At 47.0% G+C, this 15,343-nt stretch overlaps 1 protein-coding gene across 4 annotated transcripts in view; it reads left to right on the forward strand.

Annotated features, from left to right (window-relative positions):
- SLC1A1 (solute carrier family 1 member 1) overlaps positions 1 to 15,343 on the forward strand; it is an 805,722-nt gene that overhangs the window by 485,634 nt on the left and 304,745 nt on the right. For all 4 annotated transcript variants that reach the window (XM_029613486.1, XM_029613471.1, XM_029613480.1 and 1 more), the window contains exon 9: positions 5,758 to 5,880. In XM_029613486.1, coding sequence (XP_029469346.1) covers positions 5,758 to 5,880 — 123 coding nt within the window. The remainder of the gene's footprint in view (positions 1 to 5,757; positions 5,881 to 15,343) is intronic.

The raw sequence follows: 15,343 nt of genomic DNA on the forward strand, positions 1-15,343 counted from the left end.
TGAAGCTCCAGCTGGCCCCTGTCGTCCATCAACCTCGCCTTCTGTCGTTGGGAACCTGCGGCAGGCCTTCCTCCCAGGTAGCATCAATACCAACACAGGCCAAGGGTCCACATTTCCATAGAGGTCACAACACATAGTCAGTCAGACATAAGTTAGAGGCGTTCCCTCTAACTTATGTCAGTGTTGCTTGGAGGCTCAGGGGGAATTGCCGTTGTCTGATTTTACTAAGCCCGGGTTTTTCCTAGCCTGATGCGGGACTGGGAAAAGAGCTACCAGAAGGGTCGCCTGACATTGGAGCTCCTCTAGCTGGTTCATCAGCAGGGGAAGGTAATTCAGTGGGCACAGGACAGATGTCCCTGGTTTTAACATGGATCCCTCTGCCTTTTCTTGGGTAGATTTTTTTTCAAGGACTGCAATCTTTTCTTCAGGTGCAGTCCTGTTGCAGTTTTTTCATAGAGATGAGTTACTGCTCTGATTTCCCAGACATTGAAAATGCTGGGAGTAGCTGGGGCTGAATCCATGTCTGAGGCAAAGAAAGATCCCATTTTGATTTCTTTGCATAAGCCTCATATTTCTTCCCTATTATAGAGGCCATTCAAGAATTGATTGATCTTGAATGGGGCACCCTGGAAGCTAATTTCAAAGGGGGATGAGTCTTGGAAGGACAGTAACCCCTGGATCCACCTCGAGAGAGCAATTGTGCTTTCCAAAAGTGGATGCGCTTGTATGTGTCATTACCAAGCAGACTACTACTCCCATAGAAGAGGGAGTGGCCTTGAAGAATGCACAAGATAGGAAAATTGAGGCTCTCCTTAAAAAGAGCTTTTGAAGCAATGACAATGAATTTGCAGATAACTTCTTGTTGTTCCCTGCTGACTTGCTCTTGTTTACTTCTCTCTCAGGAAGTCGATGAATGTGGTGTGAATTCCAGGGCAGTGATGGAACCAGCAGCCACCTTTATGGCAAAGGCTGGTTGTGATTTAGTCCGCACTTTGGCCAGAGGGGTGACTTCAGTAATAGCACCCAGGAATCAGTTATGGCTGACACATTGGTCAGCCGATGCAACTTCAAAGTCTAACCTTACAAAGTTGCCCTTTAAAGGCTCACTCTTGTTTGGGAGGGAGCTGGAGAAAATGCACAATAGGTGGGGTCAGTCCCAGGTTCCTCGTTTGCCAGAGGATAATAAACAGATGCTGCGCTCCTTTAGCATGAGAGGTCAGACTAGGGAATCCAAACATTTTTGACCCTACAGAAGAGCGGCCTTCCAGAAGGCTCAACCTTTGGGTAGGTCTCAGTCCTTTCGTCCCAGGCAGTCTAGACAGGACGCAGGCTCAGGTAATGGAACCCCCCTGAGTCTCCCATTGAAAGTGTGCTGACTTACTCCCAGGAATAGGAGATGGGGTCGTCTCTCTCTCTCTTTATCGGAGATGGGTTGAAATCATGTCAGACCAGTGGGTTCTGCTGGTGATACGAGATGGCTATGCACTGGAGTTTGCAGCGTTCCTTGGGATGTGTTCATGGTGTCTCCCTGCAACTCTCTGCAGAAGAGATAGGCAGTGGATTGTACGGTGTCAAGACTCCTCAGCTGTGTTCCAGTGCCCATGTCTCTAGAAAATATGGGCCAATATTCCATTTATTTTGTTGTGCCCAAGAAGAAGGTCTTGTTTCACCCCATTCTGGATCTCAAGGGGTCAACTGTCATTTGCATGTAACTCGTTTTCGCATAGAAACCTTACTCTCAGTCATAATGGCAATACAATCGGGGGGGTTTCTGACGTCTGGATTTGTTCGAGGCATACATGCATATTCCAATCCGATTAGAGCATCAACTATTTCTGCATTTCGCGGTTACGGGGCATCATTATCAGTTTCGAGCGCTACCTTTTGGTTTGGCCACTGCACCCAGAATGTTTTCCAAGGTTGTAGTGGTGGTGGCAGTGTTGAGAAAGGATGGGATCCTGGTACACCTATACTTGAATGATTGGCTAATTCAGGCCAAGAGTCTGGAAAAGAGCCTGGGATTTCGCACAAGGTGATCTTGTTGCAGGAGCTAGATTGGGTGGTGAACCTGGCCAAGAGCAATCTTCAGCTATTAAAGTCGTTAGAGTATTTTGGTGTTTGGTTCAACACAAAACAGAGCAGGGTGCTCCTGCTGAAGGACTGCATTCAGAAGCTGATGGCGCAGGTGTGTCTATTGACAAACTCAATACGCCTGACAGTGTGGTCCTAACTACAGGTTCTCGGATTGATGGCAGTGATCCTGGAGGTGGTGCCATAGGCAAGGGCGCATATTCAGTCCTCTTCAGTGCCCTCTGCTGCCTCATTGGAGCCCACAGTCTCAGTACTATTCAATTTGGCTTCACTTACCGGTCGAGGTCTGCACTCACCAGCAGTGGTGGTAAAAAGCGGATCATCTAAGAAAGGGGGTTTCACTAAGTTCACTGGACTGGCTAGTACTCACGACAGATGCGAGCCTCCAGGGTTGGAGAGCTCAAATGTCAGGAGCCGACAGTGCAAGGGTGCTGAAGTGCAAAAGAGTGTCTCTGGAACATCATTAGGCTGGAAACCCCTTAGGTCTGGTCGGCATGCTTGCGGTTAGGCAACAGATTGCAGGGTCAAGCAGTCCAGATAGTGCCAGACAATGCAATGACAGTGGCTTACATCAGTCGGCAGGGAGGAACCAAGAGCCAGCAAGTGTCGCAGGAGATAGCCCAACTTATGGAATGGGCGGAAGTGCATCTTTAGGAGATCTCAGCCTTGCATATTGCAGGAAAAGACAATGTAAGAGTTGACTTTCTCAGCAGAAGGAGTCTGGATCCCGGAGAATGAGAATTGTCAAACGAGGTGTTTCAGCTGATAGTGGATCATTGGGGCTTTCCATTTCTGGACCTGCTGGCAACTTCTTGCAGTGTGAAGGTTCCTCGCTTTTTCAGTTGCAGGAGAGATCCAGAGTCCTTTGGCATTGATGCCCTCGTGCTGGAGTGGCTGGAGGGCAAGGTGCTGTGGGGCGGATTTTAAGAGCCCTGCTCGCGTAAATCCGCCCGGATTTACGCGAGCAGGGCCCTGCGCGCTAGTGCGCCTATGTTCAATAGGCCTACCGGCGCGCGCAGAGCCCCGGGACTCACGTAAGTCCCGGGGTTTTCCGAGGGGGCGTGTCGGGGGCGGGGCCGAGCGGCGCGCCGTTTTCGGGGCGGGATGCGGCGTTTCGGGGCGGGCCCGGGGGCGTGGTTTCGGCCCGGGGTGATCCGGGGGCGTGGCCGCGCTCTCCGGAACCGCCCCTGGGTCACGTCTAGGCGCGCCAGTAAATCCCCAGTAAATCCCTGCGCGCCAGCGGCCCGCTGGCGCGCGGGGATTTACTTCTCTCTCTGGGAGGCGTAAATCCCCCAACAAAGGTAGGGGGGTTTAGAGAGGGCCGGGGGGGTGGGTTAGGTAGAGGAAGGAGGGGAAGGTGAGGGGAGGGCGTTAGCGAATTCCCTCCGAGGCCGCTCCGATTTCGGAGCGGCCTCGGAGGGAATGGAGGTAGGCTGCGCGGCTTGGCGCGCGCCGGCTACACGGAATTGGTAGCCTTGCGCGCGCGCGCCGATCCAGGATTTTAGCGGCTACGCGCGTATCTGCTAAAATCCCGCGTACTTTTGTTTGCGCCTGGAGCGCCAACAAAAGTACGCCAACACACCGTTTTTGAAAATCTACCCCTGTATGTTTTTTCCCCCGTGGCTCATGTTGGGCAGAATGATTTGGAAGATCAAGAGTCAAAAGGTGATGGTGCTTCTGGTCACACCAGATTGGCTCAGGATGCCTTGGTTTACAGATTTGCAAAGGCTCATAGTGGACTCTCTCCTCCGGCTTCCGGCACACAGGGATCTACTATGGCAGTGGCCTGTTCTTCACGAAGATTCAGCTTGATCTTGTCTTACAGTATAGCTCTTGAGAGGGCTCGGTTTTTGAAGTGTGGATATTCTACTGTGGTGATTGCTACCTTGCTACAAGTGAGAATGTTCTCCATTTTCTTAGCCTATGTGTGCATTTAGTGAGTGTTTGAGGCTTGGTGTGAAGATCGAGGAGTTCTTCCTTGTTCGGTTAAGATCCCGCTCATTTTGGAACTATTGCAGAAAAGGGTTGGCCCTTAATTCATTAAAAGTACAGGTGGTGAAGTCAGGTGAATGGTGGACCCTTGTCCTCTCATCCAGATGTGACCCACTTCTTAAAAGGACTGAAGCATCTTTGTCCTTACTTGCGGTTATCAGTGCCCATGTGGAGTCTTAATCTAGTTTTGGATTTTTTAGCGGGCCCTATATATCAACCAATGCGTAAACTTTCCTTGAGTTTACTGACCTTGAAAACGGTGTTTCTTGTGACAATTTGTTCTGCGCATTGAGTATACGAACTGCAGGCCTTGTCTTGCTGGGAGCAGTTTCTACGAGTGACTCCAGGGGCTATACAGCTGCATACTGTTTCTTCTTTTTTGCCAAAATTGGTCTCAGATTTTCACTTGAATCAGTCCATTTCCCTGCCATCTCTAGACATGGAAAGAGATGTGGAGGAATATCGCCTGTTACAGCCCTTGGATGTCAAGAGACATATCTTGAGGCATTTGGAGGTTTCTAAACCTCTCAGGAAGATGGATCACCTGTTTGTTCTCTACAGTGGAAGTATACTGGGCAAGCCTGCATTGCAGGCTACAATAGCCCACTGGATTAAGGAGGTAGTCACGGCCACGTATGTGGATGCTGAGTAGCCATTGCCTAGTCAGGTTAGGGCTCATTACACTAGGGCTCAAGCAGTGTCATGGGCGGAGTTTAGATTGTTGTCTCCCATTGATATTTGCCGAACTGCGATGTGGTCCTCTTTTCACACATTTTCCAGGCATTATCGCCTGGATGTGCAAGTCTGGGAGGGTGTACCTTTGCACGTGCGATTTTGACTGGACTACGGTACTTGCCAGTTACTTGTGATTTGGATTGGCCACTGTTGGAAACAGGATACTGGGTTTGATGGACCTTTGGTCTGACCCAATATGGCATATCTTATGTTCAGACGCCCGCCCTGTTTGGGAGTAGCTTTGGTACATCCCACTGGTTCTGGATACACCTATCTGAACGCTAAGAAAGGAGAAAGTACTACTTACCTGATAATTTCCTTTTCTTTAGTACAGACAGGTGGATCCACCTTTCCGCCCTTGGCTGCCGAATGTTTCTGCTATGGTCTTTCTCCGTGGCTGTGTGTTCCAGGGTGTACTGGTGTCAATCCAGTCCCTAGACTAGTGTTATTGCATTCTTTGTCTGAGCACAGTGGTTTCCTGTTGGCTGAGTACTAGAGTGGTTATTTGTTAATAATCAAGTTTTTGTTAGTTTGTCCACAGTTGGCTTTTGCAGAGAATACTGGCAGGCTGATGTCAGTGCAAGGGTATATATACTGTGACATCAGCTTTGCTCTGTTTTCATCTGCTGATAGAGATGCATAACCCACTGGTTCTGGATCTACCTGTCTGTACTAAAGAAAAGGAAATTACCAGGTAAATAATTTCTCCTTATCACAGCAGAGTTATCTTAATGCTATTAAAACACAATAAAGGGGGGGGGGGGGGGGGGACTACAAATTGTTTAAAAAAATGTTTTATTTTTTTAAATTAAAACCAACCTCCCCTTTCATTTCTCCAAAAAAGGTGCTGCCCTTTATTATTTATTTGGGTTCTGTATTTATTTCTTCAGTGGACAGAGCAAATCGCAATGAGATCTATGCATGTGTTTTGTTTTCCAGGCTCGCTATTCATTCTGTGATAGTTCTGCCATTAATTTACTTTCTCATTGTAAGGAAAAACCCTTTTCATTTTGCCATGGGGATGGCTCAAGCTCTCTTGACAGCTCTCATGATCTCGTCCAGGTAAACCATAAGCAGTCTGATAGTTTTTGCTTTGTTTAGTGTGTTTTGCATTGGTTGCACCATGGTTGATTTTTTTGAGGAATCCGAACAATTTTGTGGTTTAGGAATATACCATTAAACCTTGGCTTACATCAGGAAACAGTCTTACTGTTGCAGTGGATTAGTGCATTCCTAACAGGATTTATATTCCTTTTTTGTTTGTTTTTTTGTTTTAGTCCTCTTACTTTTAAGTTTCTTTTCCATGGACTGTCATATTGTGTGGTTGAATAATCAAAATTTAGGTCACCTTTGAAGTGGGATAACAGTTTATTTTTGGATATTTATATTCTGCTGATCCAAAACAAATGTGCTCAGAGTGGAGAACTATAAAATAACCATGCAAAAAACAGTATCAATACATAGCAAGTAAACTATTTCTTTTTTTTACTAACTACATCATAAAAACTAAGTAATATTTAAAAATATCATGATACAGATAAGAGGGCAATTTTCAAAGGCATTTCCATGGAAATGATTTGTTATAAAATTGTTTACTCAATATGTGGGTAAACTTATGTGCATATGTCCTGTAAGTGCGCAAGTTTTCCTGGACAGAGCGAAGGCATTATCAGCAGCAAAATTGAGGAGAGATTGGACTTACTAATATACTTTGGATTTTCAAAAGTATTCATATACATTTTCCCAAATAAATTTCTGCAAACAATTTAGCAGGTTTAATTGTAGGGGGTAGTTTTGTTGGGGTAATTCTCAAAGCAGACATATGCGCATAAGTTTGCTTTGAAAATTGGTGTAACTTATGTACATATTTGCCAGCTCTTGTATTTAGGTTGTTATGAACTCTCCCCCTAAATACACAGAGTAATTGCATTCAGGCAGGAGTTTCAGCATTGGCAGAATCGAGCCCCTCCTCCGTGGATGAGTTAGCTGCTCATGTGCTAGAGAGGCTTCAAAGGGTAGAGGATAGTCCCTCCCCCCTCCCTCGCTAAGTCTTAGAAGGAACTGGGAAGGAGCTCCTTCCAATTGCACTTGCTAGGTTCAGCAGCCTCAGAGCTGGATAATTCATCACCAAGTTGGATTGTATTCTTTAGGGGCTTGCAGGCTTTTTGCAGAGAGCAGGATTCTATTAGACTAGAAAAAATCTGGTTTCTCCTTCTGCACCTCTGCCTCCCCAAAAAGAGCAGTGGGATAGCCGGGAGCTAGTGAAGCGCACTCACCCGGAGGTGGAGCTTGAAGAAATTGAAGATGATTCTTTTCTTTCGGAGGATTCTCTGGATGGTCTCTCCCTCCCCTTGGGGGATGCGCCAGAGGCCTTAGAGGAAGGGGAAATTCCTCTTAAAGGGGAGACCCATAGAACTAAGCTCTGTCTTTTTCTGAAGGAGAAACTGCCAGCCTTGATTGCCCAATCACTCCATATGTTGCAGCTGGATGAGGACATGGAAGTCCGGGGCTAAGGAAGCATGTGGAGACCCCATCATGGTTAGTTTGAGAGAGCCTCCCTGGGTTTTTTTTTCTCCTTCATGAGGGGGTACAGGATTTGGTGGACTCAGAATGGAGTTTGCCAGAGTCTGACTTCAAAGGGATTAGAGCTCTAGTGGCCATGTATTCTTTAGATTCAAAAGTGAAAGATAAGCTATGGTTTCTCACAGGACAAGCAGGATGGTAGTCCTCACATGTGGGTGACATCATCAGGATGGAGCCCAATCATGGAAAATTTTTGTCAAAGTTTCTAGAACTTTGGCACCTACTGGGCATGCCCAGCATAGCACCAACCCTGCATCCAGCAGGAGTCCCCCCTCAGTCTTCTTTTTTCCGCGCAGCAGTAGCCACGCGGGTTAAGGAGCTCTTCAGATATTCCTGACAGGAATTCTCACGGAACTTCTTCAATAAAATTTAAAAATATTTACCCCGCAGGGGTCCCTCTATTGATAATTTTACTCTGCGGTCGAACAGTACGTTTTTTACCTGCTTCCGGTCGATTCCCGTCGAGTTTTTTCCATCGCGGCCTACCGGCCATCGACCACACCGCAGCTACATTTTGTCGAGGCCATGGCGTCTGGTTTCCTTCGGTGCCCTGACTACACTCGAACAATGTCCATCACTGACCCTCATATGGTCTGCGTGATATGTTCGGGGTCTGACCATGATGTCCTAACTTGCACCAAATATGCCCAAATGACACCAAAAGGTCGCAAGGCTTGGCTGGAGAGGATGGAACGTCTCTATCGGTCTAAAACACCGACTCTATCGATAGGGGGGAAGCATGTGGCGGACTCTTTATATGATCTAGAACGCACTGCAGCTAGGAGTATGGTCTTGGCGGTGGCAGCACATTGGCTGTTATGGCTGCGTAATTGGTCAGTGGACACATGGTCCAAGACTCAATTATGTAATCTTCCCTGTAAGGGAAAGCTTCTCTTTGGAGAGGACCTAGATCAGCTCATGAAGTTCTTGGGGGAAACCAAGGGCCATAGACTTCCGGAGGATAAGAAAGACATTAAGAAAAACTGTCCCTCTCATCCTTGATTTCGAGAGTGAAGGAGAATTCGGGCCAGTAGAGAATCTTCCTTCTCGGGTCCTAAGCAGTCGCTGAGTCGACGGCATTCCTTTCAGGAGGCCGGCAGGTCCTCCAGTGGTGGTTCCAGTCAGGGAGCTGGAGGAAGTAAGCCGTCCCAATGAAGCCAGGGGCACCCACTCCTCATTCCTGGTCTAAAACATTTTATTTGCTTCAACTCTACTTATCAACAATAAAAACATAGTTATCCCATAACAGATTAAAATTAAATACTACCAAAACAGAATTAATTTATTTATCTACAGTTCCTGACTCAATTCATCAACCACCTCATTTTTTCATATTTGAAAATCAACATATCCATATTAAATCTCATGCAAAAAACTTAGGAATGATCATAGATTCCCAATTATCACTATCTAACAACATTTCAGAATTAGTAAAAAAATCTTTTTTCAAAATACACATGTTGAAGAAACGTAAGCCGTTATTACTACCAAATGATTTCCGTCTTGTTACCCAAGCTTTGATACTTACTACGTTGGACTACTGTAATTCATTATACCTTGGGCTACCTCTTTCTTCATTACAACCGCTGCAGCTTGTGTAAAATGCCACAGCTCGAATGCTAATCAATGCTTCGCACAGAGACCATATTACACCTATACTGTACCACTTACACTGGCTTCCAATATTGTACCGTATCTCATATAAAATTTTGTCCACGATCCATAATCTATTACATAATCCTAACTCAATCTGGTTATGCTCAATATTGAGATTATACAAACCCACCAGACAGCTCCGATCCATGGATAAATGTATTTTGGAAATCCCATCAATAAAATCTGCAAGTTTGGCACTGAGAAGAAAACGAGCCTTTTCGGTTGCAGGCCCTGTATTATGGAACTCAATTCCAGAATATATTCGTTTAATAGTAAACCGTAACGAGTTTAAAAAAGCATTGAAAACGTACTTATTCACATGTGCATACAACCTATCTCAATGAATCTCTCAATGCTGTTTCTATAAACATTAGTACCCACTATTATTGTATTGTATTGTAATTATATTGTATTTTAACTTGATGTATGTTAGGATACTGTGTATGTTTTATTATGTAAACTGCTTAGATGGATAGACTACTATCCCATGGCGCGGTATAAAAAAGCTTTTAAATAAATTAAATAAACTAAATAAATTTGTCACGTTTGGGGGCAGGTTGTCCCGTTTTTATGAGGAGTGGGTCAAGATTACCTCCAACCGGTGAGTTCTGGAGATGGTAAGGGATGGTAAGGGACGGTTATGCCTTAGTATTTCTCGCCCAGTCAGGGATGCCTTCCTGGAATCGTATTGTTCTTCTTGAAACAAATGAGAAGCGGTAGAGGGGACTCTGCAAAGATTGATAGGCTTGGAGGCTATCCTTCCGGTGCCTCGAAGCAGGCAGGGACAGGGAACGATTTCCATCTATTTTGTGGTTCCAGTGAAAGAGGACACCTTCCATCCCATCTTGGATTTGCAGAAGGTGAACTTAACTTTGCAGGTGCTGCACTTCCGGGAGGAGATGCTGCGTACAGTAGTTGTGGCAGTCCGCAAAGGATAGTTCCTGGCGTCTTTGGATCTCACCGAGATGTATCTGCATATTCCCATTCGAAAGGACCACATGAAGTTCCTGAGGTTCAAGGTTCCGGGTCAGCATTTCCATTTTCGAGTCCTTCCTTTCGGTCTGGCCATGGCTCCTTGAACTTTCACGAAGGTAATGTGATGGTGGCGGCCTTCAGGAGGGAAGGTTCACTCATATCTGGATGATTGGCTCATCTGGGTGAAGACAAAAGAGTCTTCACCCGGATTTGGTGCAGTGAGTGAGGCATCTCCTGAGCTCCTTGGGATTGGGGGATCAACGTGGCAAAGAGCCACCTGGTCCCATCTCAATCTCTGGAGTACCTGGGAGCCCATTTCGATACCCAGAGGGGCAAGGTATATCTGACAGCGGACAGGTTAGCAAAATTGCAGGAGCAAGTTTCTCGACTTCTATGTCTCCCAGTTCCGAGAGTCTGGGACTATCTGCATGTCCTAGGGTCCATAGCCTTGATATTGGATCTGGTTCCATGGGCTTTTGCTCATATGCGACCGCTATAGAGGGCGCTGTTGTCCCGGTGGGATCCGAGTTTGGAGAAGTATTTTGTCCCCTTGCCTCTGCTGAGGGTTGCCAAGTCCAGCCTGGCATGGTGGCTGTCGAAGAACAATTTGGAAAGAGGAGTGGACCTCGAAGTTCCAGATTGGGTGGTGCTGACCACAGATGCCAGTCTAAAGGGCTGGGGAGCTGTATGCCTGGGACGTTTGGCAGAAGGTCTCTGGTCAGTGATGGAGAAAACCTCGTCTATCAATTGTCTGGAAATGTGAGTGGTGCACAGAGCTCTGGAGGTGTTTCTGCCTCTGGTTCAGGGTTGAATGGTTCAAGTGTTTTTGGACAGTGCGACAAAGGGTAGCATACATCAATTGCCACAGAGTTACAAAGAGTCACACCGTGGCTCAGGAAACTCAACTGCTGTTTGTGTGGGCAGAGCGTCACTTTGTGGGGATTGAGCCTCTCACGGAACAGGAGTAGACAATGTGCAGGTGGATTTCTTGAGCCGGCAACAGCTGGATCCTGGGGAGTGGGGGCTGTTCCTGGAGGCCTAGAATCGCATTTGTGCCAGATGGGGAGTGCCTCAACTAGATCTCATGGTGACCAGGGCCAATGCAAAGACATCAAGGTTCTTCAGTTGCAGAAGATAAGTCGGTTCATTGGGTCTAGATGCTCTAGTGTGCCCATGGCCGATGGGGAATCTTCTGTATATTTTTCTTACGTGGCCGCTCATAGGGCGAGGGCTACATTGCATAGAAGCACATTAGGGTAGGTGGTTCTGGTGGCTCTTGAGTGGCTGCATCATCCATGGTTCGCGGACTTGGTGCATCTGTTGATGGACGGTCATCTGCGATTGGCTCACCTGCAGGGGTGGCTGCGGCAAGGTCCCATATTTGCGGCTTGGCTTTTGAGAGGCGGCGATTGCACTTGAAGGGTTATTTGGAACCAGTTATTTCTACCCTTCTCCAGACTAGACGTCTTACTTCCATGGCTTATGTCAGTTTGGAAGGTATTTGAGACTTGGTGTGGTCAGCAGCGTTTGGATCCTCTGCTGGCACATGTCCTGAATATTTTGTCTTTTCTGCAGCAGGGTTTGTCCAAAGGTTTGGCTTATAGCTCGCTCTGAGTTCAGTTTTAGGCCTTGGGTTGTCTCAGGGGCAAGGTGCGGGGCAGGCCCTTGTCTTCTCATCCTGATATCGTCTGTTTCCTGAAGGGGGGTGAAGCATTTAAACCTCCAGTTCGCAAGGTCTATCCAGATTGGAACCTCAATTTGGTCTTGAGAGTTTTCTGTGAGCCTTCATTTGAGCTTTTAGGTCGAGCCTCCTTGAAGGATCTTACATTGAAGACGGTATTTCTGGTGGCAATTTGCTCAGTCAGACGTATCTCAGAGCTTCAGGCGATTTCTTCCCTTTACCCTTTTTTGCGTATTTCTCATGATAAGGTGTCTTTGAGTACAGTGCCTTCCTTTTTGCCAAAAGTGGTTTCACCTTTCCATGTGACTCGGACAGTGGAATTGCAAGGGTTCCCAGATTGGTCGTGTGATGCTGCAATGGGTAGAGATCTTCACCTTTTGGATGTCCGGCATGCTCTCATGCATTATGTGAAGGTTACCAGTTCTTTTAGATGTTCAGACCATCTTTTTGTGTTCGGTGAAGCGAAGAAAGGGGAGAAAGCGTTGAAAACTACTTTGGCTTGATGATTGAAAGAGGCTATTTTTTTGGCCTATATTTGTAAGGGGTGTGTTGTCCTTAGTGGCCTTAAAGCACATTTCACTAGGGCACAGGCAACCTCTTGGGCGGAGTGTCAGTTGGTGTCTCCTCAGGAGATATGTAGGGCTGCAGTGTGGTCCTCGCTTCATACTTTCACCAAGCATTACCGATTGGATGTTAGGGTGCCGGAGGAGGCGGTTTTCGGTGAAAATGTTTTTGAGAGTGGGTCTTTCAGGTTCCCGCCTGGTGTAGGGTTGTTTTGGTACATCCCACTTGTATGGAATGATCTGGGTATGTTCAGGAAAGGAAAATTGGTTCTTACCTGATAAATTTTGTTCATGTAATACCGCAGATCAGTCCAGGGGCCCGCCCTGGTGCTTCTACCAAATGACTGATTTTTCCTGGTATTCTTCCATTCGATATTGAAGAGTTTCTCTTACCTATTGAAACAGTTAAGTTGTTTCAATTACCGTATTTTCCGGCGTATAAGACGAGTTTTTAACCCCTGAAAATCTTCTCAAAAGTCGGGGGTCGTCTTATACGCCGGGGGTCGTCTTATAGGGTGAATAATTACCGCATTTTTGCTCCATAAGACGCACTTTTTCCCCCCAAAAGTGGGGGGAAAATGTCTGCGTCTTATGGAGCGAATATAAAAAAAAATACAAATCTAACAAAAACCCCCACCCTCCTGACCCCCCCAGACCTGCCAAATTAATTTACTACACCCCCCCCCCCCCAAGACCTGCCAAAAGTCCCTGGTAGTCCAGCGGGGGTCCAGGAGCGGTCCGGGAGCGATCTCCTGGACTTGGGCCATCGGCTGCCAGCAATCAAAATGGCGCCGACGGCCCTTTGCCCTTACTATGTCACTGGGGTCGACCAATGGCAGCGGTAGCCCCTGTGACATAGTAAGGGCAAAGGGCCGTCGGCACCATTTTGATTACTGGCAGCCGACGGCCCTTTGCCCTTACTATGTCACAGGAGCTACCGCTGCCATTGGTCGACCCCAGTGACATAGTAAGGGCAAAGGGCCGTCGGCGCCATTTTGATTGCTGGCAGCCGACGGCCCAAGTCCAGAAGACCGCTCCTGGACCCCTGCTGGACCACCAGGGACTTTTGGCAGGTCTTGGAGGGGTCAGGAGGGTGGGGTTTTGTAGAAAACTAATTTGGCAGATCTTGTGGAGGGGTCAGGAGGGTGGGGGGTTGTATTTAATTAATTTGGCAGGTCTTGGGGGGGCAGGAGGGTGGGGGTTGTATTTAATTAATTTGGCAGGTCTTGGGGGGGCAGGAGGGTGGGGGAAGCTGAGGGATTAGTTTTAAAGGGTCAGGGTGGGTTTTTTGTTTATCGGCTCGGGCGCAGCCGATAAAAAAAAAACAAAAACCGATCGGGCCGGACAAAAAAAAAACACGATGTGAATCGGAACCGGAATCAGAACCGATTCCGGTTCCAATTCACATCTCTATTACCGGTACCTCCTTCTCTGCCTCTCAGATCTCGCACATGCACGTCTGCGCCGCTTCACTGCAGTCCTCAGGAGCGAGATCTGAGAGGCAGAGAAGGAGGTACCGGTAATAGGATACAAGGGTGGGCCAGAGGGATGCGTTACCACTCTGATTGTCTTGGAGACAGGGAGGGCTGGGCAGGCAGGGAGAGCTGACCAATCCAAGCAGGATTTGTATACAACAACCAGCCAATCGCCGGTAAGGTTCATCGCTTGCCTTGATTGACTGGTTGTTGTATACTGGGTACCACATACAGTATGGTTATGTAATGACACAGAAGGGGGTAGTCTTATACGGCGAGTATATCCCAAACTCTATATTTTAACTGGAAAAGTTGGGGGTCGTCTTATACGCCCAGTCATCTTATACGCCGGAAAATACGGTAAGTAGTTGACAAGACGTTATTGCTGGAGTCTTGTGGGTCTCCAGTTCAGGGGAATCCAACCCTGGGGTTTTCTAGTTCACTCTGGGAGAGGGAAATGATGGCTTATCCAGCTAAGTAGCGTTGCCCCAATCTGCCCACTGCCCACCCACAACTTTCCAGCTATTTAGATAGCTGGATAAGTGACTTATCTGGCTATGTAGTGGCCACTGAACATAACTGGGTATTCAGCAACCGCAACATAGCCAGATAAGTCCTATTTAGCCGGCTCTCTAGTGCTAAATGCGCTTTTAATATCGACTTCACATTATCTAAGCGGATAGTTGGATTACAGAAGATGGAAAATCTTTAACAGAAGTTGAAAGAATTGGGAAAGCAAAAAATAATTTTTTGAACACGGAGTTTCTTAGAAAGAACCTAGATCTAAAGCTAAAGAAAAGGCTAGTAAGCGTATACATCATCTTAGTGGTAGGATGCGAAAGTGAACAAACAGACCCGTACACATCAACAATTCAAACATGCTGGCCAGGGCCACCCCTAGGGATGTGCCAGCTGGGCTCTGGCATATGGCACCAGTGCAACCAGGGGCACCTTGATCACAACAACATAAATGGAGCTACACAAATCTTCCAAGTAACAGCAGTCAGATGTGAAAAACTGTGTGGAACCTGTAAGCCAATGTGTGCTTACAGATCCTGCAGTGCCCCGCCCCTCACAAAGGCTTAGTTGATGCGGCCTTTCATGGACATCAATGTCCAGAGTGTCCTTTATAGGCACCAAATTTGAGGATACCAACTACCTGAGATCGATGTCCCAAATCCAGCACCTTTAAGGGATGCCCCGGACTTAAGCGGCCCCTCATGGACGTCTATGTCCATGGTGTCCCTTAAAGGCGCCAAATTCGGGCATCCGAACAACTGAGATCCTAGGAGAGTTGTGCATGGCCGAATAACACGCTGCCTGCAGGGTCTATGGATGGCTGTGGGCTGCACCTGAAAACATAACAACATAAGGAACTACAGTTAGTTATTGGCCTTTTCTCTACTCACCCTAATCCTCACCCCTCTCTCTATAATTCAACTGATCTAAAATATTGTAGTGTTGCCTTTTTATGGTGAGATGTAATCTCTTTTCTCTTACTATCTCGCTTGTGTTCATGCTTGTTCATACTTGTTCATACCTGTTCACTTGTGTTCCATGTGTTCATACTTGTTCACTGTAAACCGATGTGA

The sequence above is a fragment of the Rhinatrema bivittatum genome, chromosome 1 (genome assembly GCF_901001135.1).
Source record: "Rhinatrema bivittatum chromosome 1, aRhiBiv1.1, whole genome shotgun sequence".
NCBI classification, from domain to species: domain Eukaryota; kingdom Metazoa; phylum Chordata; class Amphibia; order Gymnophiona; family Rhinatrematidae; genus Rhinatrema; species Rhinatrema bivittatum.